Source organism: Hippoglossus hippoglossus, chromosome 3 (genome assembly GCF_009819705.1).
Source record: "Hippoglossus hippoglossus isolate fHipHip1 chromosome 3, fHipHip1.pri, whole genome shotgun sequence".
In the NCBI taxonomy this organism is placed as follows: Eukaryota; Metazoa; Chordata; class Actinopteri; order Pleuronectiformes; family Pleuronectidae; genus Hippoglossus; species Hippoglossus hippoglossus.
Genome location: NC_047153.1, coordinates 22,687,065 through 22,714,737, shown reverse-complemented (window position 1 = coordinate 22,714,737; position 27,673 = coordinate 22,687,065). Strand labels below are relative to the sequence as shown.

Here is a 27,673-nt window from a genome sequence, read left to right as displayed (position 1 = left end):
TTATGGAAGGACTTCAACTGGTGTCTTGTTAAAAAAATATTTATATATATATATAACAAATAAAATGTATCTTAAATGTATCTTTTCAGTGAAATTTTAATATTTTATAATATTTTATGAGGAAAAAAAATTTAGAATTTTTATTTTAGTAAATCTTTTGTAACGACTAGAAGCAGGTTGGACTCAAAAACAGGACTCGGAGGGCAACAGGTAAACTCAAAGACCTTAATACAAAAATGGTTGGTACACAGGAAAGCAGGCAGCGAAGCAAACGATCCAAAAAGGGCAAGGCAGAGGCTTAGCCAAAAAACTGACTAAGGTCAAAAAATGCAAGAAGGCAGGTAGATCACATGGAATAAATGCTGGCCCTCTTGACACGGTGGTAGAAAGACGAACTGGCAACTGACAGAGACGAGGGGGAAGACTATATACTCTAAAGGGGAGTGACTCACTAGACACAGGTGGAGACAGGGGCGGGGGACACAAACACAGGGAGGAGGTAAAGTGTCTGAAACAAGAGGAAAGGACATTACACAAAATAAAACAGGATGTAAATAAAAAATGACACAAAAACAACATAACCTTATTTGGCTTGACAGGCTGTGTTAGCATTTCAGACAAGCACATTAGCATAAGTCCTCCACTCCACTAAAAATGTACATATGATCACTTAAATAAGACCTGTACAATTTTTTTAACACAATTATACTCCAGAAGTAAATGTATTTAATTGTACCGTCTGTGTTGTAGTCATTGAGACCTCTTCTACCACGGGTTGAAGGCTTAAACCCTGCATGGACATTATTTGTACAACACTGGCTCTGTCCCTTCCCTACCAGTGTTCCAGTGGGACCCTGACCTACATCCAGTCACGCTGCCAAGAGGCCCTGTCTAACCTGCACACTGACCCAGAGACAGGCTCCCACAGCCTGCTGGCCCTGCTGCCAACAACGCTACAGCACTGTGAGGAGATTCACAATGAGGTGGGGACATGGTGGTGTGTTTTCGTGCTTTCTTTTTTTAACATGCGTGTGTTCATCTGTGTCTGTATATGTGCGTGTCTTGCATGATTGGGCGCACATTAGTCTGTGGTCTTTCCATGTTTTCCTTTTTGAGTGGGTGGAATTCTGAATGTTTATTTGTACAGACACTGTTTAGTCTATATGTGTTAAATTTTATTGAAACCTGCTGTCACCCTGATTCATCCTGATATTCCACATTTAAGCACCAGACATAAAACAGTGTTTGGAAATACCTGGAATTCAACAAACCTCAAGATATATTTTCAATATCTGGCTTTATTAAGCCTAAAAACTGCAATCAGACTAAGCGGTAACACAATGGTGGTAGTCAACTTGGTCAACCTTGGTTTTCCTGAGCGAGTTCCCTACAACACAGTGTGAAATGGACTTGGGATAAAATAGAAAATAAATATCAAAATGTAATTCAAATTGGTGAGTAGGCTTATTCTCATATCTTATAAGTACAGCAAGTACACACTTTAGTGTTTCAGTCAGATACCTTGTATTTAGTTATTGGTAAATAAAGCACTATGAAATGGTTTGACATATCTGCAGTCAACAGAAAAAAGTGAAATGAAGAAGACAGAAGGGATCCTCTCCACTTACACTCCAGCTGTGGAGCTTACCCTCTGCAATAATACAAAAAGTCAACATGCAAAGGGTTTGTTGGTCTCTGAATGTGTTAGTCCACTTAAGAGCATCTCTTGATCTACCCACTAAGCTCCATGGGATCTTGTAGGAATGGTGATAGCATAAACCAAGATGATTGGTCAGTAGATGGTGCTTTTCTAAACATTGATCTGTTAACTCAAACATAACCTGCTCTGGAGCAGGTTATGTTTGACTTGACCATCGACAGTACCGAGAGTGCCCTGAACATATTGTATATATGAACGCTGTTATTACTGCAGGGACACAGACACTTCTCTTTCTGTTTACTTTCCTGAGTTGCTGGTTTATGAAGATCCGCAGTAAAATCTGGAACTGATTATTTTTGTTGTATCTGTTTTTCGTTGTTTGAACAGGATTGAACTAAACTGTGTTGGGCTTGTGGGGAGACTGAACCGGACTTTGTAAATATTCAGATTGAACTCTGGACGTTGAGACTGCGGGAGAAACACACGCATACACACACCCTCACCTCTTTCCTATAGTAGTTTTATGTGAAGTCAGATCAAGTCCAACATGTTCTTTAGTGTTTTTCTCTTTACTGTTCCAAATGTTGGTGTTATAATAAAACCAAGAAACCTGCACTACACCCCCCTCAAAAAACAAGACAATGAAGTTGATGTGGATCATCATCAATAATTATCTGAGCAACAGAAAGTTGTGACATTATCTTTGAATAAGATGACAAATTCTGGATTAAAGAATTTTTTATTATTTAAACAAACCTGCATTTGTGCTTTAGATTTGCACACCTGTTTACACAGTCCAGAACAAATACTAATTGGTTGATCTAGGGGGATAATATCAAAACCAGTTTTATTTATACTTAGCTACTATCCCAAGTAACTCAATTGAAATTACAATCCAGGACTCAAACAATACAGCAAAACAGGTGATTGCAATTGCGAAATAGAATGGCTAAGAATGGTTTGATTTGTCTTCTCCATTCCCTCTGCATCATGGGAGTTCCTGACCATGCTTTCAGTTGTCTCCTAACAGGTGAAAGCTTTGTAAACAACTGAATGTGAGCTTGCCAGCCCCCCCCCCTTCTACTTACCTTGTTGTTTCTACTCAAGGAAGGGCCTCCAATATGAAATCCAGGTTGTTCTCATTTGTCCAGGCCTGTGATGGATTGTAAGGCAATAGCCTCTCCATATGTTATCTAAAGATGGAGTCATGCCCCACTCCCCTCCTTAACCCCTTTTCACACACAATAATGAGTGATGCTGGCTTGGGGTATTGAGGGATGGAGTGAGGTCAAAATAGAAGAACGCGAGGGGCCGTCTGCGGAGCCATCAACCGCCTGTGTTAGCCTGCCGCAGGCCAACAGTTAATATAGCACTTCACCTCTCCCCCTTTACACCCCTGGGCTCAAAGCGCACATCCTAGCCGAATGCTAGCGCCCAGGCCTCTCAGTGGGACGCCATGACAGATGAGTCTGACGTAAGGTTGTTTAAAGGTTGTAGACAATATTAATTATTCAGCACTGCCAAACAATAGGGCTGTCTGTGTCAGGGGGAGTGCTGCGCTAGTTGAACTAGCAGCACCTGCTAGTTTGCCGCATAGCGCCACAGGATTACCAAGTATTGTCCCCCACCAGGAGGACAAAGAAGGTTTATTCAGGAAAACACAATGCTATTTAAAAAAACGTATGTGTAAATGTTTAAGTAAGGGGTGGGGGGGTACTCTCGGGGACTCAGGCCCACCCTACCTGGCGCTCACAATGATCGATGTGGCCATTTGTTTGGAGTTGCCCACGAGAGCAGAACACCCACTAATGTGATGTATTGTTGGTGGAGTTATTTATGATGGTGGCACACTTCGGTTCTTGGCGGGTGCATATTGCGTAGGTCGTGTTTGACATGGACGACCAAGAAGTGAACAAGCAGGAGACACGCAGGCGGCCTGACCTGAGCAGTGCCTTATGGGCCTCTCCTTAAAAGCGCTAAACAGCAAGTTAGCACCAGCTGACGTGTCACAGATATTGTGCAATGCGGTGCAACGGGAAGGAGGTTGACATGGGAGGGTCTGACATCTGACTGTGATGAACCAGAGCGTCTGCCATCTGAGTATGCGTGTACGGGGATGGGCCAGGATGTCGAGTTGAAGTAGGTGTCGAAGGGAGACGGAGACAGAACTGAGGAAAACTGAAGTTCCAACCTGTTTGTTAGGCACGGCCCTTCTCACTGTCTCTTTTTAATCTTACCTCCTGTCTTCTGCGGGGGTGGGGGGGGTAGTCTAACATCGCATCGCCACACGGCCCCCATGTGCATGTTTGTCTTTGAAATGCTAATCCCAGAAACAAACGTCTTGTCTCATTTAAAGCCACTGTGTCACTTCCCAGGTGGGTGTGTGACAGAGTGCCCTGAGGGACCCCCTCTAATGATGCTAGACCCCCACTGTAAATATTGAAGGGTGGGACAAGGTTTCCGCACATGTTCTGGTAGAAAGTAAACCGTGTGGAAGCAGGAGTATGTGACCTTCCTATGTCCTGTTTTCCAGGCCGGAATGTGTCCCCCAGGCTCTCAGGTCTTGAAACACCTTAGCTGAGGGGCTTATCGTGGCAATATCATTGTAATCTTATAAATCACTTCTCAAAATATATTATGCTTGCAGTTTGCAGTCTGTGCTTGTTATTCCTCCTGGATTTACCAGTTTTATTACCCTTTGACACTGTTTCTAATTCACGTGAGACATGTTTATTGTTCATTCTGCAGGTTTATTGGGTGTTTTAATGTCTTTGTACTTTGTAAGTTTGTTTAGAAAGTGCAACACAAATAAAGATCTTCCCACAAGGGATAAAATGCTCTAAAGGTATTCGGGTTTCACTTGCTCTGCGTTCTCCAAAATCGGGATTTAACCAGAGATTTAGTGAACTGATTCCACTGTAATTTAGTGATTAGTCACATTGATTTAGAGGAACTCTCTTCCATTGGCAGCTAAGCCAGCAGGACGTTTTTTACCTACCTCTGTGGGAGTTAAAGAATTTAACCCAATTTTATGGATATAAATAGAAGTGGAAATGTATACAGCGATATGTGTTTGTACAGTATAACCTAACCGTTGTATGACCACTCTTGCAAGAGTGTGATTAGAGTAAACTGTGAGCTGGGTGGACTCAGCTGATGTGTGAGGAGGCCGGCAAAGGTAAACAGAGGACGGCAGAGTGGGATCGATCCCATTCTCATCAGTTCCAACCTCAGGGCCCTGGCCTGGAAATTGATTGGACCCGCTCAGGGAATACCGTGAAGGTGCGCCTCATTAAATGGGGAAAAAAGGGGGCTACTTGGCTTTAACTCCAGAGTTGCCATGGTGGGCGGCCGGTCGACTAATGTGGGGCTAATGTGTAGTTAGTGTGTCCATCACCTGGAGAGATGACAGTGACTGCCGCAGGGGAGCCACTAGCTCCCCTCTCGCTCCCCCTGCGCCATCTCAGAGAGGAAAAAAACAGCCCCAACAACCACTCTCACTTTTACACACATTTTCGATCTGTCTGCCTGGAAAGGTGGCATTTAGTCAGCGTTCCCCTCTTGGTAACTCTCAGCTGGGTGGCCAGACTCCAAATGCCACACTGGCCAGCACTCCTAAGTCGCTTTAGATGGCCAGCTTTGTGGCTACCACTGGCCTGCGCAGTGGGGGACAGGCAGCCATGTCGGCTCAAAGTGGAGACACAGGTTGGTTTCTTCTCACTAAAGGACAGGCAGACAATCATAGAGATGGAAGGAGGGACAGATAGAAAGAAAAGGACGTCCGATATCAGCGCTCAAAGGCTTTGTTGTGTGTTTGAGCTGTAGTGATCGAAGGGGAGTGGATTTGGAGGGTGTTGAAGGGACCATAAAGGATGACATTTCTTTGAAGGGTGTGTTGTATGGAGTGACTGAGAGGCTGCTGAGCAGTGCCACTGGCTGTGTATTCTCCCTGACATGCCCCAGTCCTTGCATGTCATCCCCGCTGTGATCAGAGCCCTTTGGAAGCAAATGGCAGGATGATTCTGTTTGCAGCTTCTACCCGACACAGACCTCACTCAAGTTGTTTATTCAAATAATGATTTCCCTTTGTTTGAACCTGCTCAGGGCGTAGGATGGTAAGTGACCTGTCATTTACGCATCACTTGAAAATATCAACAATCTCAGCACAATATTTTAGTCTCACTTTCATAATTTGCATGAACCTGGATATTGGGGATTTGATTTGACTACAATACCTGTTGTAATAGCTTTTGGCACCACAGCCATAGTAGCTGAGGAATAGATCTTTGGAAGGTGACCTGGGTTCTGAACCTAACCCATCTCCTTACTGCAAGTTCGCTCAGGTTGAAAGAGGATGTTAAACTTTCCCGACTCTTCAGTGGGTATCCAGGTACTGGTGAGACATGACATATACTGTACCTTTCAGGAAGTCCTGTCTGATTTGAATGTTCGTGAATTTGAATGTTTTTTAAATGAAACAGTATCTTACAACTCCTTATTACCTCTGCTAAGGAGGTTATGTTTCCACCCCTGTCCGTTTGTTTGTTGTTTAGTTCGTATCCTTGTTTTTAGACAAGATTATGCAACAACTACTCGGAGGATTACCATGAAACTTGGTGCAAGGATGTGGTATGGCTCAGGAAAGAAGCCTTTGATTTTAGTGTGGATCAAGGAATTACTTATCAAGTTCTTTAACTTTACATTTATGTAGGTACATTTAGGCACTTAATATCGAGGAGTGTGTGCAATATGCTGCAGAACAGGACTGTTGGGCCTTGGCAGAGGTATCTGCAGAGTGCGATTCTAGTTAACATGGTGCCCAATATTCTTTCCTTGCAAAAATGTGAGGTAAATAATAGAAGTATGTTCACGTGACAGGGACGTGCCAGATGACTGTGGGGTGTTTGACCCCTTGCCCACTGAAACAGTGGACTGGCCTCATTGAAATGTATGAGAGTGCAGTGTTTTTTTATTGGGAGCTGACATTGCTCTGAACTCATTAACCAGTACAAATTAGTTGTATATGAACATAATTTGTCAGAGACAGGGTTAGATGAGAGTTGATGACAGGCTCATCCCAAAAAAGTCTGTGCTACATGAATAGAATGATCGGTGCCAGATACATCCGTGAACCGAAAACAACAAGAGGCAAACGTTCATATTCACCCGTTGAATCCTTACACCTTTTTGGGAGAACTAATGCTCAAAGCTTTTAGTCACTATGTGAGTTCATCGCTATAAAAAAGACTTTGCTGTACTCATTCACTAATGCTGTGTTAGAAGAACAATAAACAAAGTAGTTTTCAGAAAAGGAACAATAGCGCTCTCAGTCCCTTCTGATATGCGAGTCCTTTGTATGCGACTACGTTTTGTGTTGTACAGTTGTCTGCGTCAAAATGTAATAGTGCGTGCATTGTTTTGGGTGGATGATGCTTTGTAGGACGTTTTGGGGGAGGGCAACTCGCAGCGTCTCACATTTATGTTTGCAGCAATTGGGGCAATCTCTGACATACACACTCGCAGCAGCAATTGTATGCACAGACATTAACAAAGCCACTAACGCACCTATGTAGACAGACACTTGCGGGGGCACACAACACACTGATCCTCATGCAGCTACAAACACACAAACATGCACACAGAGAGACACACTTAGAAATAGATAGGGCTACACCTGGCTACATGAAGCATCCTTGCGAGGATTAAATCAGCACTTCAAAAGAGCAGGAAAGAAAAACACTCCCAGCGGAGGAGAGGGGAGCGGTTCGGCAGCCGGGACTGTCATCTCCAGATGGAGCGAGGGTGTGGGGAGAGGAGGGGAAGGAAGGGGAGAGAATGAGGAGAAGAGGAAGAGGGTGGAGTTCTCAGGTGTGCTGATTGAAGGTGTGTCTCTTTCTGTGTGTGTGTCTGTGTGTGACTAGATATACTCAAATTTGTGTGCGAATGTGTTGCGTGTGTGTTCTCTGTGTTTGGTAAGGGTGAGAGTTTAGTCACAGAGACGACCAATGTTTGTATTGTTTTTCACGGCTGTAATTATAAAATGTGTCCTCACTGTACAGAGACATTTTAAAAAGGACTGAATGCAGGATAAAATTATTTAATGAGAATATCTCCCTCAGTTTGAAGGAACAAAATCATTTCTTAAGGCAACATTTAGTTTCTTTATGCCTAAAATCATGCAAAAATGTAACCTCTCACAGGGTGCAGGAACATTTTCAGATATTTATTCAATCAGTTTGTAAGAAATTTCTTAAATTAATGAAACATTTTTTCTTACGAGTAGAAATGTTGGATTTAAATTGGACAGAAAAAAATACTGAAGATGTCTGTCAAAAATCTGATATTTACTCAATTTACAAAATTTTTCAATAAGTTACATTATTCATTCAAGTAGGGTAAGTAACTTGTGAGCTTGTTATAGAGGTTGCATTCTTAAGCTACGAAAAATAGTTTAGACGAGTTTGACTTTTACTGTTCTAAGTTGACAAATAATTGTGGAATAAATCTGTCGAAAGATTTGGGTTAACAGCAGTTTTTCATGTATTACATTTTTACAAACATGTATGACTTTAAGTTACATGTGTAAATGCTTGACATGATACTTTCATAATTTGCAGTAATACGAAAAAATATTTTCATCCACATTAAATGAATGTTATGCTGTAATGTGTAAAGTTTTACTATTTTAGAAAAAATGCTGAGATTAAAAGAAGTTTTGGGAAAATTGTCTGTCTGAACCAGCATTTTATTGTGTGTGAACATATGTGTGTGTGTGTGTGTGTGTGTGTGTGTGTGTGCGTCTCGCAGGTGGAGTTCGAGTGGCTGCGGCAGTACTGGTTTCAGGGCCGGCGCTACGCCCGCTTCTGCAGCTGGTGGACCAGACCAATGGAGCAGCTGGAGAAAGACTGGAAACTCCTGGAGACCATGGTAAGGTCCGCTCAGACAGACGCACTGCTGGTCACATGGCAGCCTCATTGTCTGGATTTATAACCCTGACTGAGTTCACTGAGTGTCGTCAATTCTGTGCCACTAACATTGGTCAAATGAGACGTATTTCCATCTTAATTTGCCGGCTGTGTCTATAGCTTAAAACATTTTTGTGTGTGTGTCTCCCAGGCTTTACACTGATGCCATTCTTGTTTTAGAAAATAGATGCAAAACATAGGTGTGAATAGATAATTAAAGAAAGTTAACTGTACAAAAGCTATTCCATTCAAGAAATTATAGAACATTACTTATTGATCCTGATCTGAAGGCAATATGCAAAAAATATAAAATATGAGCGATCAAAGATATTCTTAAAGGCTAAATAATAATATAATGATAATATTAATAATAATAATAGGGTTTGAACTCTAAATGCACAACATGTCTCCGCTTGTGATCTGCCGCCCAATAACGCTCCTCACAAGAGAAGGGTGTGTGAGTAAATGACATGATGGATTGTCTCACTTCCCACCACGGTGCATTGTGAAGGAAGCGTCATGTGTTTGTCGAAGCCTCACAGAAGTTTTATTAGAGAGGAACATGGGCACACAGCTATTAGTTAGAAAAGGAATCACTTAGTAATGTCAGACTTATAATTAAGTCATCTTACTCACTCCTCTGTGCTGTACATATGTGCCATACACGCACACACAGTAGATATACAGCACACAATCACACACACAGATACATGCTTGGTCTCGTTTTCTCTCCCTCCCCACGCGTTCTACGCAATCCTTCTCTCAAAGCTTGATTTCAGAGTGTGTGTGTGTGTTTGTGTGTGTGTGTGTGTGTGTGTGTGTGTGTGTGTGTTTAACACCCAGACACCAGAAGCAGCAGGGGGCACTCTTGTATCACTGTAGCAGCGGCAGAGGGAGCGAAAGAGCTGTGCTCCTTTTTTCCTCCCTGCTCTCTCCCTCTCTCTCTCTTTCTTTCTCTGTATGTGTCTTTATGTCTCTCGCCCGTTCCTGCTGTCTCTGGGAGCTCTCTGTCTCTGTCAGTGTCGAGTGCTGAGCAGTAATCACATCTAATGCTCAGGCGGGGATAAAGACAGGGGCTGGAGAACAGTACTGCTGCTGCTGCTGACACTGCCCAGCTCTAGTCATAGTCTCTCCCTCTCTCTCTCCCTCTCTCTCAGTCAAACCGCCTGGCAGCGGGTTGGCGAGGGTGGGTTGGGGGGGAGTTAGTAGACAGGGGCTAAACTCATCTAGAGCTCCACCTCCGGGCCCAGATGAAGTGTGTGATTTGGACCTGTATTTAGAAAAGGGCATCAGTGAGATGTGAGGTCTTTCGCTCTGTTGCTGCGTCTCGGTTTCTGTCTTACGGACGAGCGAAGCCATAGTGTGTGAACGTCCAAACGTGTCCACGTGTTGATTTCTGAAATTCAGCATCAGAATTTATATGATATAGCAAAAGAAAGAAAGGGAAAAATGCGCCTTTTCTTGAAAAAGTTAATACAATAATATTATTAAATATGTTTATATATCCTGTGTCTGCAAATACAATATTTTTTTTACATTTTACATTACTTTGATGTGTTTTATAGCAGCATTCATTCAACTCACAGTCTGAGTTATTTGATTACATTATTAATTGCATTGTGTCAACCCGCACAATATCAAGTAAATGTCTCCTGCAGAAATGCTTATTGAACCTGTGTAAAAAATAATACACTGGTGAGCGCATAAATGTAACGATTCACTATTGTGATGAAAGACAACATTATTGCTCTGGCAAGCAATATTTACATACATGCATCGACCCCTGATACGCTGATGAAAAGCACTTTATAGACTGACTTATAGATTTTCCCTTTGGAGCTTTTGATAGCTGTGGCTTCTCTGCAGCCAGATTAAAACACATTTCTCTAAATTACTTTGAGTTATTTAAATTATGTTGGTTCCTCTCTGCGTTATTTTATTGCATATATTTTACATTTTGAAGCTGGCAATTGACAGCGCAGTGTAATTTAGTGAAATACGAGTGACCCTCCCGGTGCAGATGCCTGTTTGCCATTTATTTATTTAGATTTTTTTCTGTTCCTGTCTGCAGAGGATATTTTAATACAGCACTATTTTTGTCAAATTTGATATCACCACGGGTTGTTTTAAAATAACAAATACATGTCTCTTTAAATAGAGTTTATAAAATGTGTTGTTTTATACGCTGCGCTGTAGCAATAAAACAGTCTATTGTTTTATCCTGCTAAAATAGCAATACAAACAGTGTAGCCTTCCCCTCTTTATTGTCATATTTAGCACACAGTGTTGTGGGATGCGCAGGGCTATGTATGCGTTTGTTAGTCTGTGCGGAGAATATTGCAATGTGGGGGGACCAGCTCCTGTTTATGGATACTGTCTCTCCCTGGGGCTCCCTCTCTGCTCCTCAGCCTGTTGTCATGCAAATGCTTATCCTTCCATTTGAATGACATTCTGATAAAATACATAAATAAATATATAAGGAAATCGAAACAAAACAAGTCCACTGGCTCGCGCGCCTCTTTTTTGGTACCTCATGAATTCATGTGGTTCCTTGATAGAAACAAAAAAAGTAGGGGTTTCTGAATCGATTTCAAGCCCAGGTACAGGGAAAGGTATTGTGTGTATGTGTGAATGTGGGGGTTTCAGTGTATTTAAGGTAAAGGTTGTTTCTGGAGGGGTGGAAAAATAACACTAACTTAAAGGTTTTATTTTCCCTTGTGATTCAGGGTGCTGGACTCCATTTAGACCTGCCTGCTTCTCAGCCTTGTGTTCCGTCAGGACGCTGCTATCATGGCTATCATGCAATAGTGACATTTCTTTAAACTAGCAACAATGAATAGCTTCTGTGTGACTGACAATAGACAGAGAGTCTTGGCTTTATGCTGAATATTTTAAATACCGGTGTGGTATTTTTTATCTTTTCCTCTTTTCACTGTGGGGGAGAAGCGACAGAAACGAGCCCATGAGCACATCTCCCTCTTATTTATTTTACGTCTCCCTGTCCTGTGTGTGCAGGCACATGTGTGTGTGTGTATGTTCGTGCACGCGTGTGTGCGTGTGTGTGTGCGTGCCAGTGATGTTAATGTATGCACTCTGCATGACTTTAATTGATTTAGCAGCTCTGCTTGCACAGTACAGCTTTTTCCCTAATTTGTCACTTTCCTGACTTCTGTGGCTGCTCATCTCGCAACTTCAAAAGCCACCACGGATGCAAAGAGATTTCAGTGCACTCCGTCTCTCTCTCTCTCTCTCTCTCTCTCTCTCTCTCTCTCTCTCTCTCTCTCTCTCTCTCTATGTTCTTTCTTCCTCTTGTTCTCTCGCTTCCACTCTCCCGCCACATCTCCCTGTCTCTCCCTCACACTTTCCCCCTTATTTGACAGGAGAACGAGCCTTGTAGATGGAAATCTTTTCAACACATATCAAGGAAATTAATCTACTTTCATAATAAATGGGATCCACTCCGTTGAATACATTTGTATAATTCAAAATGTACAAAACAGGAAGTAGTATCGGGGCCATGTCTTCCTCTACTCTGTTCACCCAGCCTGTCACTCCCTGTTTTCCAATGGTTTGGTCACATACACACACACACAAATATGTGCCGTACACACTTTTATTTTCTCATTATGTGACAAAATCTACCTCTGATTTATAACAGAGGCTGCATGGCTTTTTCCATGCATACCTGTGTGTGGATCTGTGTGTGTGTGTGTGTGTGTGTGTGTGTGTGTGTGTGTGTATATATGCGAGGATGTGCTTGGTGACCATTTCATCTTCTCCCCTCCCTTTAATAACAGTCTTTGCAAACAATCTGAGCCGACGAGGAGGGTTGCACTGCAATTGTACACAGCATGGCCAGGTCGCCATCGATAGCTGATTAGGTTATTGACCCGGCGCGTGTGGAGGGAGGGTGCTTGGGAGACGGCAGGAGAGGGAGGGAGGGATAGTGAGCTGTAGGGAGAGACTGTAGAGGCAGACACAGGGAGGAAGAAAAAAGAGAGAGAGAGAGGTTGTGTGTGTGTTGGGGGGAGGAGGGATGGGGTGGGGGGTCAATGTAAATGTTATTGCTGTGTGAGCTCATTTGATCAAAGTCCTGGAAAGGTTAAGCGAATCCAATCTGGTTTTGTATGGCAGAGTGGAGACACAGGCGCAGGGGAAGAAACCCCAGGACGGAGAATGGATTATCATATTGGCGCTGGAGTAGCAGGGGCCTCCGACGGACAGTTTACCCTGCCCGTAATGCGTTTAGACAGCAATTGGCCTTAATAACCTTTATTGACTTCAGCGGGTCAGTGCCAAGAATCTAATTATCAAAGTGTATCAATTTCATTGGAGTTTAGAGTTGCACCGCTCAAAATAATTATTTTAAGGTCGGGCCGGGGCAATTAATCCCTTCTCCACTTATTTGATGGCTTTGTAAAACATTATAAATGTTATGGTGTCTGTTGTGCGTTGCGCCGTAAATAATTTCGGGGAGCAATTTTTTGTAATGTATTATTCGGTGAGCTCTCCACGCCGGTCCAGCTGAGGGGGAAAAAGACGGCACGTTTTGGCCAGCGAGGCCAGAGCTGCATCATGTTGCAGATGTTTACTATCCGTCATTTTTCTCTCCCTCTCGCTGTTTTACTTGCACAGTCAGTTTTATACCCACTTTATATGCACACATGGAACCCAGATTAATTATAAGTGTGAACTAAGCAGTAAACTGTTTAAAGACCATTTTTTATTGCTCATTATGAAGCCATTTATTATCTCTTACATTAAATCACACTGTTTATGCAACATATTGTTTTGCATTTTAAGCTCTATACTGTGCAAATAGGCTTATACATTTATTATATTCCAATTCTTTGTGGTTCTTTAAGCATGCAGTGTGTGCATGTGTGTGTTTGTGTGGGCACATGTATAGGTTTGTGTACATGTAACTTTATATGTATGTCCACAGTGTGAGTGAGTAGATGTGCACAGTAGTTTATCCTTCATTGACAGTCAATATGTGCTCTTACCTGGATTCTAGCCGCTGTTTCTCCTTATCACACAACATAGACTAGAGGCCTAATCCACGCGTTCATTATTGCACGGCCTTGTTTACCCGCAGCTCTATATTAGCTTGCTTTGCTTTGCCCTATTTAGACAGAGCCGTATAAAAAAGAAATTACTCAAAGATTATTGTTATTATTCATTTAAAGAGGAAATATATGGCTGATAATACATTTTACATCATGCAGCAGCTTGTGTTTGGAAATATAAAATGAAAAGAAGCAGGAAGAGACGGAGCGACGGAGAAGGGAGAAAATGTAGCGGTGCAAAGGTATTTGCAATTCTCTTTGAAGTCCCTATTCAACAGGGTAAGCTGAATTTTCGGCAGTGCCTGATAGTGTTCTGCGTAAATGCTTAAAGCCCTTTAGAGAATTTTCATGGGCAGATACGCGGTGGCTTGAAGGGAGCGTTTATGTTACCTGGAGCCAATGCAGCCCGCAGCTTTGTACCTAAAGATGTACACTAGTGGTGAATGGTATCCCACAGAGATTTGTCTATGACAGAATCTCGCTGCAACATCGCTGTAAGCCAGAGCGGAGGAAGAAAAAAAAGAAAAAGAAGAGGAGCGATGAACAGGTTTAACCCTGTCACTCCTCCGCTGACTTCTACAAAGACGTGGAAGGACAAAAACAGCGAAAGAGACACACTCATAATAAACACACAGTTTAAAAGAAACTTTGTGGTGTTTTCATTTGACTCATGGAAAATTTGATGGGGAGTAGTTTTGCAGTTGAAAATTAGATTTCGTAAGTCTCCTTTCATGGATTTATTTTGAAGCTACTGCACATCGCAGTACTACAATATTCAGTTACTTTTGAATGTTGCGTCCTAGAATAAAAGTGGTTCATTGAAATGTGCACAAATATGTACACACACACACACACACACACACACACACACACACACACACACACACACTCTCTGTGCTGCCAGTCATAATTGCACTTGTTGTCATAGTTCAGAGTGTGCCAGTTCATTTGATCTCCTTGGGTACATTTCCTTGTGGAGCACGATCTCATTTAAAATGATTAAAATGATGCCTCATATGAGTGTGTAATTATTTCTCAATAACAGGATGTAGCACCTTTTTCCTGAAACCTTAGGTTACGTTTTCATTCCTCTTGTCGAGTCAGACCTGAGCAAACTTGTTCCTGTGCTGTGAATGGCTGGATTTGGAATGTATCAGGGGAACTTTGCTATCATTGACTGATCATCGAGTGGCACAATGTGGAAAACCGCAAATGAAACAACGCCACTGTTTTACCGGCTCTTAGGAAAGAGAATGAGCTCATCGAAAAATCCCTCGTCTTTTTTTTTTTTTTTTTTTTGTCTTTGTGCCAATGATTGGAGTACACCTCGTTTTTACAGTGAGGGGGTGGGGAGTTTTATTGACAGTGGTTTGGATAATTTATTTTGTTTGTCTGTGAATTGTGATGTTGACAGCGTTTTTACTGTATCAGCGGGCTTTGAAGGCGGCTTGTCTCGTCTTCTTAGAAAACAAATGAGCACTTTACAGAGACTGATCTGCCTGATCCGCTTAGCAGCTCCCTCAATCCCCGCATTTATTTATTTACTTACTTATTTACTTACTTATTCATTTACTTACCTCTGTATGGATTTGGTTTGATTTTCTCCCTCCCTTCTACTACAGGGCCACCCCCTCCTCTTCCTCTTCCTTCTCTTCTTCCTTGGCCCCGATCAGCAAGATAAGCCTTCAGAGGAGGAGAGATAACATCCATTAAAGTAGTAAAGAGGAATTATGGGGCAGCCCAGATTAATCACTGCTCAGCTTAATCGCATTCAGTGTGGACGGCGGGGTTGGCTGCGGGGGCCCGGCTTCTTCCTGTGTCATACCAACAGAGAGAGATGCAAGGATGGTGTGTGTGTGTGTGTGTGTGTGTGTGTGTGTTTGTGTTTGTGGGTTGCAATAGTGCCTTGATGGGGGAGAAAGTATAAAAAGATGAAAGAGAAGATTTCAGAGCATCACACAAGCCCACCCCTCTTATAGCTGACTAGAGACATTACTACTAACCAGCTCTTGACATATAATTATTCCAGCACTTTGATCCAGGTGTAATTGTTTACTTTTGCTGGGAATCGTGTCAAAGTAGTGGAGTTAAAGAAATTACGATAGACACAACAAAAAAACACATTGTTTTGTCACTAAAGACAAAGAGAGTAACTTCTAGTCTTGTTCAATGTATAGCATGTTATTGCAGCATTAATCCCATTGAATACTGAGTACATGGCCTTCAATATTGATCATGTTCAGAAACAGTAATAGACAAATTGAGACATTCTGAGCTCTGAAAAATGGAGTGAATAAAAAATAGCCGTGAAACTCTGAACCCTGTGTATGCACTTTTAATAAAACCATGTGAATCTGAATCTGGATCCTCGTCAGTGCCTGTTGTTGATATCCTTCTTCTTGGTTAACTGCAGGTCAACTCACATTCATTTCACATTTACTCGCGCAGCCCCTAATCACAGTCACAGTCTCCGAGGACTTCGTATCGCCCCCACACGCAGTGAAACAATAAATAAAGGTGATTAATGAAAATGAAAACAGCCCACCCCAGTATAGTTTTCTCAAAGTGAACAATAAAAAAATAATCCCTCCTTGAGCCTATTAAGGAACAAAAAAAGAGTAAAGCTATTGTATAATGGAATTTTCAGAAAATATTATTTCACAAAGGTGTAGTCAGCAATTGTGTAAATATAACTTCTTAACTTTATGTAGAACAAACTTAATTAATTTGTCTGTTACCAATTGGAGTATTTTTTTAAGTTGGTAGACAAAGGCTCAGAGCTACAAAGTCATATATGGCTTTGTTACTGAATCACACTTTACATGTCGCTGAACAAGATTTAATCCATAATCATCTCTCTGTTCAAATTTTGCACTTGATATCCCAGCACCTCTGTAATGCTTGAAAGACGCAGGAGCATCTTTTGTGTCGGGGTTTTCAAGTACATAAAGCCACCTTTCAATACAATTAACACAGAGAATGGGGCGATACTGATGGTAAGAAGGTGTAAAATTGTTTGATTTGCTTGAAGAGATGCAAAGAAGAGGAAGATATGTGGGAAAAGATTGTTCATGATGATTGTATAATTTCTTTGGGGGGAGGTGGAGGAGGTGCAACAAAGATGAAAACATCGGGGGGGGGGGGGTTGTAGCATTAACCGAGGTGAGGGGGAACAGAGAGATAACGGTGAAGATTGAAGTGAAACCAGAATGGAGAAAAAAAAGCTGAGGCTGTAGACAAGGTGATGTGAGCACAGTACGTCCTGTGAGCTTGATTTCCTTCTTTGTCTGTGTATAAGCCATGTTCAGTATACAGAGGATAACCTAGCAGAGATCAAACCTGATACAGAATGTGTGTCTTCTTCCATGCAACTCACGCAGTTTATTCAGTAGTTTCTCTCCAAATGTTTGTTTAGTTTATTTCAATCATTTTTAATAATAGTAATAATAAGTGAACACACCCATGTGTCTGTTATAATCATTCATGGCATTGTTTAGTCAGGTGTAAGCACAACCACTGTAATTATTCTGTAACTCAGTGATTGTTTGGATAATAACTTTTAAATGACCACTCACACAGTAACTGCCAGTGGTGGAAATCTAACAAAGTACATTTACTTTGTTACTATACTTAGGTACATTTTTCATGTAACTGTTCTTCATTTGTATTTGTAATCACTATTGAGAGGGGAAATGGTCCATTGATCCAATCAGAGCAAACCGGTAACACTTGGCAATTAATTTTACTTTTGATATTGAAAGTACTTACTTACTTTTACTCAAGTAATCAGCTCTAACTTTGTTGTTGTTTTACAAATACAAAGCTTCTGGCTGTACCACACTGGTGATGCTGAGAGTGTCCATCCCTGCAGGTAGTGAAACTCTTCCACCCTTTTATCCTTCCCTTGCAGATAGTGCGATCTGATGGGTGGTGTTAAATGGGTGAGATGTAGGACAGTGTAATTAACGCAAGTCCTTTAGCGGGCCCGCCTCACTCCGCTGGGAGCGCCCGATATAGCGCTCATTAATTCCTATTTGTGTGTAATGAGAGGGTCATGTTGGATGTAATAAATGGCTCTTTTATTTGGGTATGAGCTGCAGGGCGGCATTCTCTCCTGGCTAACAGTCTCATAAACACCCTTTAGCCGCTCTCATCAGCCTCCCTGGGTGGGTAGCAATCACATGTACATGCATACATAACACAGTGGGTAGGGGGTACTTTGTAAATGTGTGGAAAATCATGTTGTTTAGAAACACTTGAGTAACTTCAACATACCTCTTTTCCTTGTAACAACAGTGTATTAAAACCTTTTTAAATGACCTCTTTACTGTTGAAAATATAACATGTAACAATTCATCATTACAATAAAAAAAAAATAGCGTATGTCATATATTTAGTTGACTTGTGTACTTATATTATCCAAATGTTTCCATCAATGTTTAAACCCAGAGAAATCTCCAAAGTTATTCAAGGTTATAGGATGAAGGAAAAACACACTGCTAGCCAGTTAGCGAAATGGCTGTTTTTTCCTCCCCCAGTTTGTATTGGTCACTCATATCAGGATTTGTCATTTGCTGCCTAATAAGAGTAAAACTTAAAAACGTTACCTCATCCCTGAACACGGTTTGTGAAGTCATCAGGGGCTGTGTTCAAATGCTGATCCAAAGTTTCAATACCCAACAAAACAAAACATTATAGTTGGGGCCAGTAAAAAATGTCATGAAAATGATGAATAGAAAGAAAAACAATGATGTCAGTATATATAACCATAGAGGCTTTATACTTGTCAGGTACAAGATGTAACTCACTCCGACATGTAGTGAATTCACTTTTAAGTCCATTTAATTAATTAGATTACACTGATATACTCCTCAGTGGCATTCTTTTTCAAGCATGTATGCTTTGTGTTGAACATGTGGCGGTGAATGTAAAAACCGCCAGTGTCTGTGACGTCTTTGCCAGATTGAAGTAGACAGCATTTTATAGAGGATGTGAGTCCATAATCCAGTTAAATGTTAGTGCTTCATGGTGTGTGCCTTTGTCTATTACTGCAGAGCCATGTAGTGGGGAGAGAATTGTATAAGGCAAAAAAGGGGGCTGCGAGTCAATATCCATAGAGAAGCAGCAGATTAAACACTCTCCTGTTATTGAGGTACAATGATGCAAAAGAGACTATTTGTTACCCATAAGTATTGATGTTATATTAAACAAATAACTGAGCTCACGTAATTGAATTCTGGAATAATATTAGAAACAAAACTGATGTAAAATTATTGTCTGCTTGTCCACTCAACTCCTTTTATTAAATATGTATTTTTTTTGCAGTTTCTGTCATACTTTTGACATATTCTGCCTCTAATTCACCGCTGATGTTTGATCAGACATATAACAGCTTGTTTGGTTTCACCACAGCAGCTTTGAGACAGATGCAAAGATTTGGAGAATCACTAAACTTCAGACTTTTTGTAGTCAATCAAAACTTTGTAAATATCCCCAACCCCCACAAAAATTTAAACTGCTCTATGTGAGCGTGTCTAGATGGATGGAAACCCTTTTTATTGGTTTAGCATTTTTGAAGACATGAAGTATGGTGCGGCGTGTGTATGTAACACTGTAACTCTAGGGCTGGCTTTGGCCCCAGTCAGCAAAAAGCTTTTTACTGGCAGGAGAGTGAGGCGCTGATCACAATCTGCTATCTATAGCGAGAATCTAGACTCAGCTTTCATACACTGAAAGAGAGAAAGGGAATTTTAACAGAGTAGAAGGTGCTTTAGTGTCACGCTCATCGCAGACATCTCTGTCCAGCTCTGTCTTCATTGTCCTGAATTAGTCAAAGCACCTCTCCAAGCTCTCTTGTGATGGATGGATGATGCATTCTTGCCAGGCCAGTGAGGAGTTTGAACAAATGTTTATGTGTGTGTGTGTGTGTGTGTGTGTCTGTGTGTCTGTGTGTCCTGCCCCAGCCTTCTGGAGAGCTCATTCAGACTAAGAACTATGTGCTTTAGCCATTAAGGCAAACTGGATCCATGCTCCTTATCATGAGACACAGACAAAAGCTTCAGCAAGAAACAGACCGGTGAATTTTTATGTGATATTTGTGGGCCCGCTGGACGACGACCCGACAACAGATTTTCCTTTTCTTCTCTCCACCAAAAAGGCAGCGCCACAAAAGCCTGCGAGTTCTGCTTCATTTGACCCTGTGGAAAGCATATGTCCTCCCATTCTGCTTGTATTCGGCCCAGAAGATGGACAGCCCTAGGGGCCATAGAAAGCGCCCCTGCCCACTTGTGTGTGTTACAATGTCTTCAAACAAAATCACTTGTCAGGGGTCTTCCCTTTTTGTGAGGTTCCCCCCCCCCCCTCCCACCCCCAGACTCTTTGTCACTTCAAACATGTTACTCTGATGTTTCAGACACATTTTTCTAATGTTTTACACTCCATATAATCTGCTGTGCGTAGCGAAGCCCATTTTACTGGCTGACATAATTGATAGTGCCTGCAGCCTTGCAAGGGTCAATCTGGCAGAAAAGCCTCAGTGTCTATCACCACGGTGATAGCGAGAACCCAATGACGCAACCACACACAAATGGGCACACACTAACAAAGTAAAATTAGGCATCACTAGATCTTCTTTTAAGACATTCACACCATCTCCTCCCATTTTTAAAAACATCTAGATAGACTTTGAATAGAATTCTTTTGGAAAGTTTTCTAGAAACAGTAAAATCTACATTTTTTACACGGATTACTAAAAACTTGGTATAAGGATGTGGTATTGGTCAGGGAGGGATCCATTAAATTGTTGTGCAGTTCTTAATCATGGGGCGGATGCAGGAACTTATTTTCACTTTCTTAAACAACTCAAGATAGGGCATTTTTCAACATTCTCAATGATTTCTCAGAATAATTTGCGGATCTTGAAAAAAACATTTTTTTTTAGGGGGCTGATATTTATGAATGTGTGCAATTTGGTGCTGATCGAAATAAAACTCTGAATCTATTGAATTTAAATGTGGTTTTATAAGGGGACCGGTGGGCCTTGGTGGAGGTATGTACTCTAAGTGCCATTCTAGTTGTTATTATATCATTAGGAATAATATTTGTTGGAACAAACCTTTTTGAAGGTCCCTTGAGGCATTGCTCTGAAAATTAGAGTTATGAGAGTTTTATAGATTATTCAAACACAAATAAAGATACAATTGCACACGTAAAGAAAATATTTACTTGAATGATCTTACAGAGACTTTATATATTTTAGAACATTTTCTTTCTTTCACTGTTCCCCTACACAAACACACGCAGACGCCGACACACAAACACACGCACACTTTATCAACCAATCTTACGTAATGGAAGCTGAGCAAATTTAATTTCAGATAGGCCTCAATTTTGAGCCATCTGTAATCATGTGACAGCAGGCAGACAGCAAGAAAATAAAACACAGACACACACACACTTTATGACTTTAGGTGTGATGTCACAGAAAGGTGAATGTGGTCTTGGTTTATTTCTTCCCGGACTAATATAATTTTTCCACCGGTGGAGAGCCCCTGTCTGTTTTCCCCCCCAAAGAGCAAAGTAACTCAGCGGTAGCGTGTAGCAAACACACACAGATCCCTTGTCCAGACTGGAACTGCAGGATCACAGCTCCCCAGTTGTTTATATCAGTGAGCAGAAGCTATCCATTACCCCGAGCAAGGTGCCTGATGCTTTTTTCCACCAGCGGTCAAGTTGATATTGGTTTCTTGTATTAGGGGGGGATGGAGACAGCTAAGAGTCTGCCAAACTCCCACTCCTAAGACCTATGAAATCAGATGTCAGAGCGGCTGAGCTTAAATCTGTGGCAGCACATGTCAGTGGAGTGTCTGGAGATGTGGAGAAAAGGCTTCAACCTCAAACCTTGAGATAATGTGCTGGCCATATAGATGGGCAACAGGAAGTCAGGTTAGGGAGGAATGACAGCAAGGGATGTTGGACTATGAATAATTCATTTTACAAATCTCATGTAATTGCTGTGGTTGAAAAAAGTTGCTCTCTGTCCAGGATATTAGGGTATTTACCAAAGTCATTCAGCCGGTGTTATTCTTAGATTTTAATCGGTCTTTTAGCTAATGGCTAAAATGAAAATCATCAGAGCTCTCAGTGTCCTGGGGACCAAGTTGAATCCCCCCTGATCTTGAAGATTTGATAGAGGTTATAGACAAGGTTGGAGACAAGTTTGAAGCCATAGACAATGTTGTCAGTGGATCATTTTTCTTTATAAATAATATCTGTACTGCATAGCTAAGTCCATTTGGATTAACCATCCCATGTCTCACAATGTGTTCAAGTTAGCACTTTTGCCTCACAGCATGAGGGTTGGTGTCCCGGTTTGGCCACGAGTTTGCATGTTCTCCTGATGTCTGTGTGGGTTTTCTACATACTCTGGCTTCCTCCCACGGTCCAAAGACATGCAGATTGGGGTTAGGTTAAGTTGACACTCTAAATTGACTGTAGGTGTGAATGTGAGTTTGTTGTCTCTATATGTTGGCCCTGCAATTCGCCGGCAACCTGTTTAGTGTGGACTCGGCCTCTCTCCTAATGTCAGCTGGGATTGGCTCCAGCTCCACCTCTGACCCTCAAAAGAGTGGTAGTACAGATAAAGGATGGATGGATGGGCAGTTTGGTCCAGGCCACATGATTAACAGCATCCTCTGCAGCTGAAAATAACTTAATTTAACCATCTCTCACTCACTATAGAGTAAAATAGTCTTGACTATATTGGCTCCTAAACATGGTAAATGTAATTTTTTATGTAGTGAGCTGATTTTTCCAAGGTTTCAAGTTCTTGCATGCTATTACTATGATTTAAAGGCCCCAGTGGCAGTTCAGCAGTCACAAACAGTAGAACACATTACTAGTTAAGGCCACGCCTGCCTCCATATGGGCACACAGACGTGTTGGCACACAGAGAGACAGGGGAGTCTGCTGGCCTGTTGCTGGGCCTGTTACACATGCTAATGTCAGGGCGGCAGGCGGCAGAGGTTGCCAGTCTGATGGACAGAGGTGCACTTACAGCAGGAGCGGAGGCACCATGGTGGCAAATTAACATCAGCCACCGGCTACAATGTTTGGTGTTACTTTTGCGTTTGTTTACCACCTGCCTTTTTTTAGGGAACCATCCATCATTTGGAAAGTCTATAATCTGGGCTAAAAATCACCCCTCTGGGTTGAAATAGTAAATAAGGGAGGTCAATTTGGGGATTTGTAAGTGTTTGTGGCCTGCAGACGTAAAAAGTTTGCCAGTGAGCAAAAGAGTGCTCTGGGTCCCCCTGAAAATGCTGGTCTGAAGTCAGCTAAGACATTTCACAGGGTGTTAATAGTTTCTCAGACGCTGTGGTGGTCAGCTAGCTTTGTTTTATGGAGTGTAAACCTTCACTTTGGCATGCATCTTTTTTTAACCCTCCTCCCTTTGAGCAGTTGTTTCTTTGCTATCATGTGAGCCGTGACAGATATTATATAAAGTTTAAAGGCATGTACACCATATTGCAATGAGTGTATCAACCATCTTCCCAGTTCTGTTACCCTGCGTTGAGTGAATGACATGTTGTTATGTGAAAGAATAGACAGATGCTTGTTGGTGTTAAGATACAGTCCTGGCTTGAGGTGTTAGTGAGCCGCCCCAGGCTGCCCTCCAGCCAGCCTTCGCTTAGAACGCTATCATCACTCCGACTCTCCACCAACGAAAATATCACCTAGGCCTATAGCTGCGTGTTTGTTTACCTACCCTCCTTCTGCACAGCACCAGAAATGTTTATGCCCATCTGTAGTAAAATAGACAAGGTTGAGTTTGGTGGTCTGGGGACCAGGGATTGGGGGCACCTAGGTCCTCCATGTCCTCTTGTTCACCTCGGGATGTGGCCTGGGTCAGGGGGACATCTGTGGTCAGCATCAGGCTGAGAGAGGTGGAGGCTGAGGACAGCTACTGTCATCAAGGGGTAAATAGGAGGAAAGAGGGGGCTGATTATTGAGAACACAGACCCACAGACAAAGAGCTGTAGTCCGGGCAGAGCTGACTGAGGCCTGGCTTGACCAGTAAACAACCGGTGGGGTGGCTGAATGGCCTAGGGATCAGCCTGGGGCTAAACCTGAAGATCTCTCTCAGCAGCGGCTCTTCTAAACACAAGATCAGACAAACACACACACACACACACTCTGGCATGTAAACACACACAAATAGGAGGTTTGGTAACACACATGCCAAGTATTAATGGCACAAACATCCTCTTAAAGATGAGCTGGGAACAAATGGCTTTTGCATACACACCACTCCCAAACCACAAGCCATCACCTGTGAGGTAAATGGAAGAGGAGGTGTGTTTGCAGGGGTTAAGATCTATTGTGTTGTCTTAATCATCATTGAGTTGGGACAAAAACCTTGAACAAAAGAAAAAAAAACAAGGTGATGATATACACATTCAATGTTTAAAATATAAGTCAATGAATTATTATTTTAGTGGCTAGGTGCATTGTTAGCACTGTTCCCTCATAGCAGTAGGGTTCCCGGTCCGAATCCTGGCTCGGCCGGGGTCTGTCTGTGTGGGTTTTCTCTGGCAAATCTGGGTACTCTCCTACAGTCTAAAGACATTGGGGTAAAGTTATTTGGAGACTCTCAATTGACAGTAGTTGTGAATGTTGATGGGGAATGGTAATCTGTGTCTGTATGCTGGTCCTGCGATACGTTTGCCACCTGTCCAGGATGCACCCTGTCTCTCGCCCGATGTCAGCTGGGAATGGCTCCAGCTCCCACCTTCAAAAGAATAGCGGTATAGATAATGGATGGATGGATTATTTTACTGGCTGAAATTTTAAGTTAGTTTCAACACATTTAAAGCTGAAGGTCTGTTCTGTCTTTCATTTCTTGCAACTTGTTCTGTTCCCAGACCAGTTTTACGAGAGACAGCTGAAGCGAGCACGTCAGAGCACGTTTCAGATTAGCTTCGAATCACTTGCTCTTCAGTGCTGTGCTTGAACCACTGAAACTGTGCTACATGGCCAGCGTAGCAATATGATGTCTTCCAACTGAGACGGTGATACAGTCTGAATGCACTTTCTGGCACTTTCTTAGCCTGTCACTCATCCCAGGAGGACGCGGTTTGATCCAAACCAAAAGGTACAGTTTCCATAGGCAGGCGACCGACCCTGCTTCCTCCTGGTCACCGTAATCTTTGGTGTCTCCTCATAGTCAGGTGTAATCAGTCACACGCCGCCATATGTTTTGACACCTGTCCTGTGCGGTGTGGAAGAAGTAAGCATATTACACTGTCGGCAAATCACACCCCTCTCCTTTCGGAAACACACACAGACAGACAGTCAAACCTATCTTCACATGAATTAAGACAGACAGGTGGATTGTCGGAAAGGGATTAAAAAAGAGGGAGAGAAGAAGAAATGAAGGTTCCTTTACATTGTGGGTTTTTTGAAAAGAGGGTTGGATGACTGGGGAGGTGAGTGACTGTTAATGGGAAGAAATGAACACGCTCGACTGGTAGATGTGACAGGAAGAGACTGTTCTTAACAAGGCGTCAGAGTCAGTCAGAGTTACAGATCCATCACTTCTCAGAGGCAAGGAGAAGGGGAGGAGGGGGTGGGAGACATTTAAGGATATTCAGAGAGGGAGCGAGTTTGTGAAGGGTAGAGAAGAAGAGGGAGACGGTGAGGGGAAAGAGGGATTTGAGTGTGGCTGACAGCACTGCATTTAATTTGGGCTGCCAGATCCTTTTTCATTTGACTCCCTCTCAACCAGCTTAGAGGCTGCAGAGGACTTGGAGGCGAAGGTTTGCCAGGATGTCTCAGATTAGCACTGATGTGCCACGTCACACTTTAAGCCGGCCTGTAATTCATGTTCAACAGGGGGATACTCACACATTACACTCTGCTGTGCAGGACGTGATTAATTGACTCACACTCTAATATTGGGTGTAATTTGCCCGTCCTCTGATGTGAAACTGACTTTATACTAGACTTACTGTATGTCGCCGTCCCAGGGATGTTATAATGGAGTCTTGGCTCAGAGCTATGTAATTTCTAAACTGAGGAGAGAAGCTCAAGGATGGAGGGAATAGCTTCAGGTTGTCTTTCCGCTCAACGCACTTTATTATTTAGAGGAAGATTTAATAGAGCCAAGTAGTAATGTGTCTTGCTCAAGTGTGTAGCGGGAGGTAGAACAACCAGTATGAGTTTAGCCACTCTATAAAGAAAGCTGTTTTCTTCTGTATCACACATGGAAGAAAAAGGTGAGCTAAGTGGCATTTGGGGCATTTTCACAAATGAAGGTTTGGACCATGGTCTGAACCAAGGTTCATGTCTTTTACATTGTTTCCTGTTAGTTTTGGTTTCACATTGCAATTGAGGTAGTAGACTTAAGACTTTTTATATACTGTATGTATAACCTGTTGCCATCATCTACGTGGGCTGTGTCTGTACTTGACATTTGTAAACGGGTGTGCGTCTGACGTCAGCGCGTTGTTAATTCGACTATTGGACTAGCTAACTTTTTGAGGTAAGAGCTTATACAATTTTAGTCTTTCCATTTGAGTGGGGAAAATTAATGAACCAGTTCACTTCATTAATTTTGTTGCCAGTGTAATATCAGTGTGGTATTACTACCAGCACAATGAACATCCTCTTCGGTCAAACAAATCGTTGGAAGCAAAGATTATAAGCAATCCTGTAAAATGCTTCTGCTTCATTATTTTTCAATCATCTCAACCTCCTGCAATTGGTAGGAAAGAGCTATTCAGAAAAAAAATTCACACTGCAAACGAAACTAATAATGGTTCAGTTTGATCCGGACTGAGGCCTCTTTTGGTCTGACTAAATTGTGGTCTGCTGTTCTGTACTGTCGTCTGAGGCACCTTTCATACCTATTATTTTTATTCTGACTAAACCGACAAGTCTGAAGGTCTGGACCAAACAACGTAGGTGTGAAAGCAGCCTTACGCATCTTTTCAATCAGTTCACAATATGCATCTATTTTCTACTTTGTACTTCTCTTTTCAGACAATGCTCTCCCTGGCCACAGTGGAGGAGGAGGGCAGTGCAGGGGAGGGACGGAGGGAGATGGCAGAGACCCTGCTGTCGGCCTTGACGGACAGACACCAGCAAAGACAGACATGGAGAGACAGGTAACACAGTGTAACACCAACTTTGGCAACTTAGTTCCCATTGGACCTGAAAAACAACTCTCATGACAGATGTGATTGAGAGGTAATGTAAGACCCTGAAACACGGGCACAGTCACATTTACAAAATGGAAACATCATTATAGAAATAAAGTTATTCTACATAATATATAAATTCCTATATAGTATTTTGCTTTACATTGTCATATATTCATATATTTTGCTTTGGGCTGCTCAGAAAATAGTGTTAACTTGTACTTTTTCTACTTTGGTAACCATGATTTGCACAAAGCAATAGAATATATGCTGCACAGAAAATACTGAAATGTTTTGTCTGTAATCTGGTCTATAATTTATAAAATGTAGTTTTTACATGCACCATTAAAAACTAATGGTAATAATCAATATAGGTTAAATATACAAATATTACATTACATTTCAAATAGTTCCATCAATTGTTGAAACTGAAACTAAACAATGTCCTCACAACAGTTTCACCAGCAATAAATAACATAGGCAAGATCATAATAATGTTAAGCAATAAACACATTGCTAATAAATTTTACTCAGATTTTACTCAAGTAAAATTTGATTAACTTTAATGATTTCATAGGGGTAAATGGTCAAAGCCTACAATGTGAATAGATTACACAACCTTCAATAACCAATAAAAAACAGAAGACATAACAGGACATGTAACAGGCAAGAGTAGTTGTTCATTGTACTCTGTATCACCAGAGTTATTGTGTGTTGTGTCTGCTCATGTACAAGTTTTACTAAACCTGTGGGGACTGATCCAGCTGTGATCACATGAAG

At 41.9% G+C, this 27,673-nt stretch overlaps 1 protein-coding gene across 3 annotated transcripts in view; it reads left to right on the top strand.

Annotated features, from left to right (window-relative positions):
* fto (FTO alpha-ketoglutarate dependent dioxygenase) overlaps positions 1–27,673 on the top strand; it is a 120,936-nt gene that overhangs the window by 30,750 nt on the left and 62,513 nt on the right. For all 3 annotated transcript variants that reach the window (XM_034577521.1, XM_034577515.1, XM_034577530.1), the window contains 3 exons: positions 840–983; positions 8,468–8,587; positions 26,736–26,860. In XM_034577521.1, the coding sequence (XP_034433412.1) occupies positions 840–983; positions 8,468–8,587; positions 26,736–26,860 (389 nt within the window). The remainder of the gene's footprint in view (positions 1–839; positions 984–8,467; positions 8,588–26,735; positions 26,861–27,673) is intronic.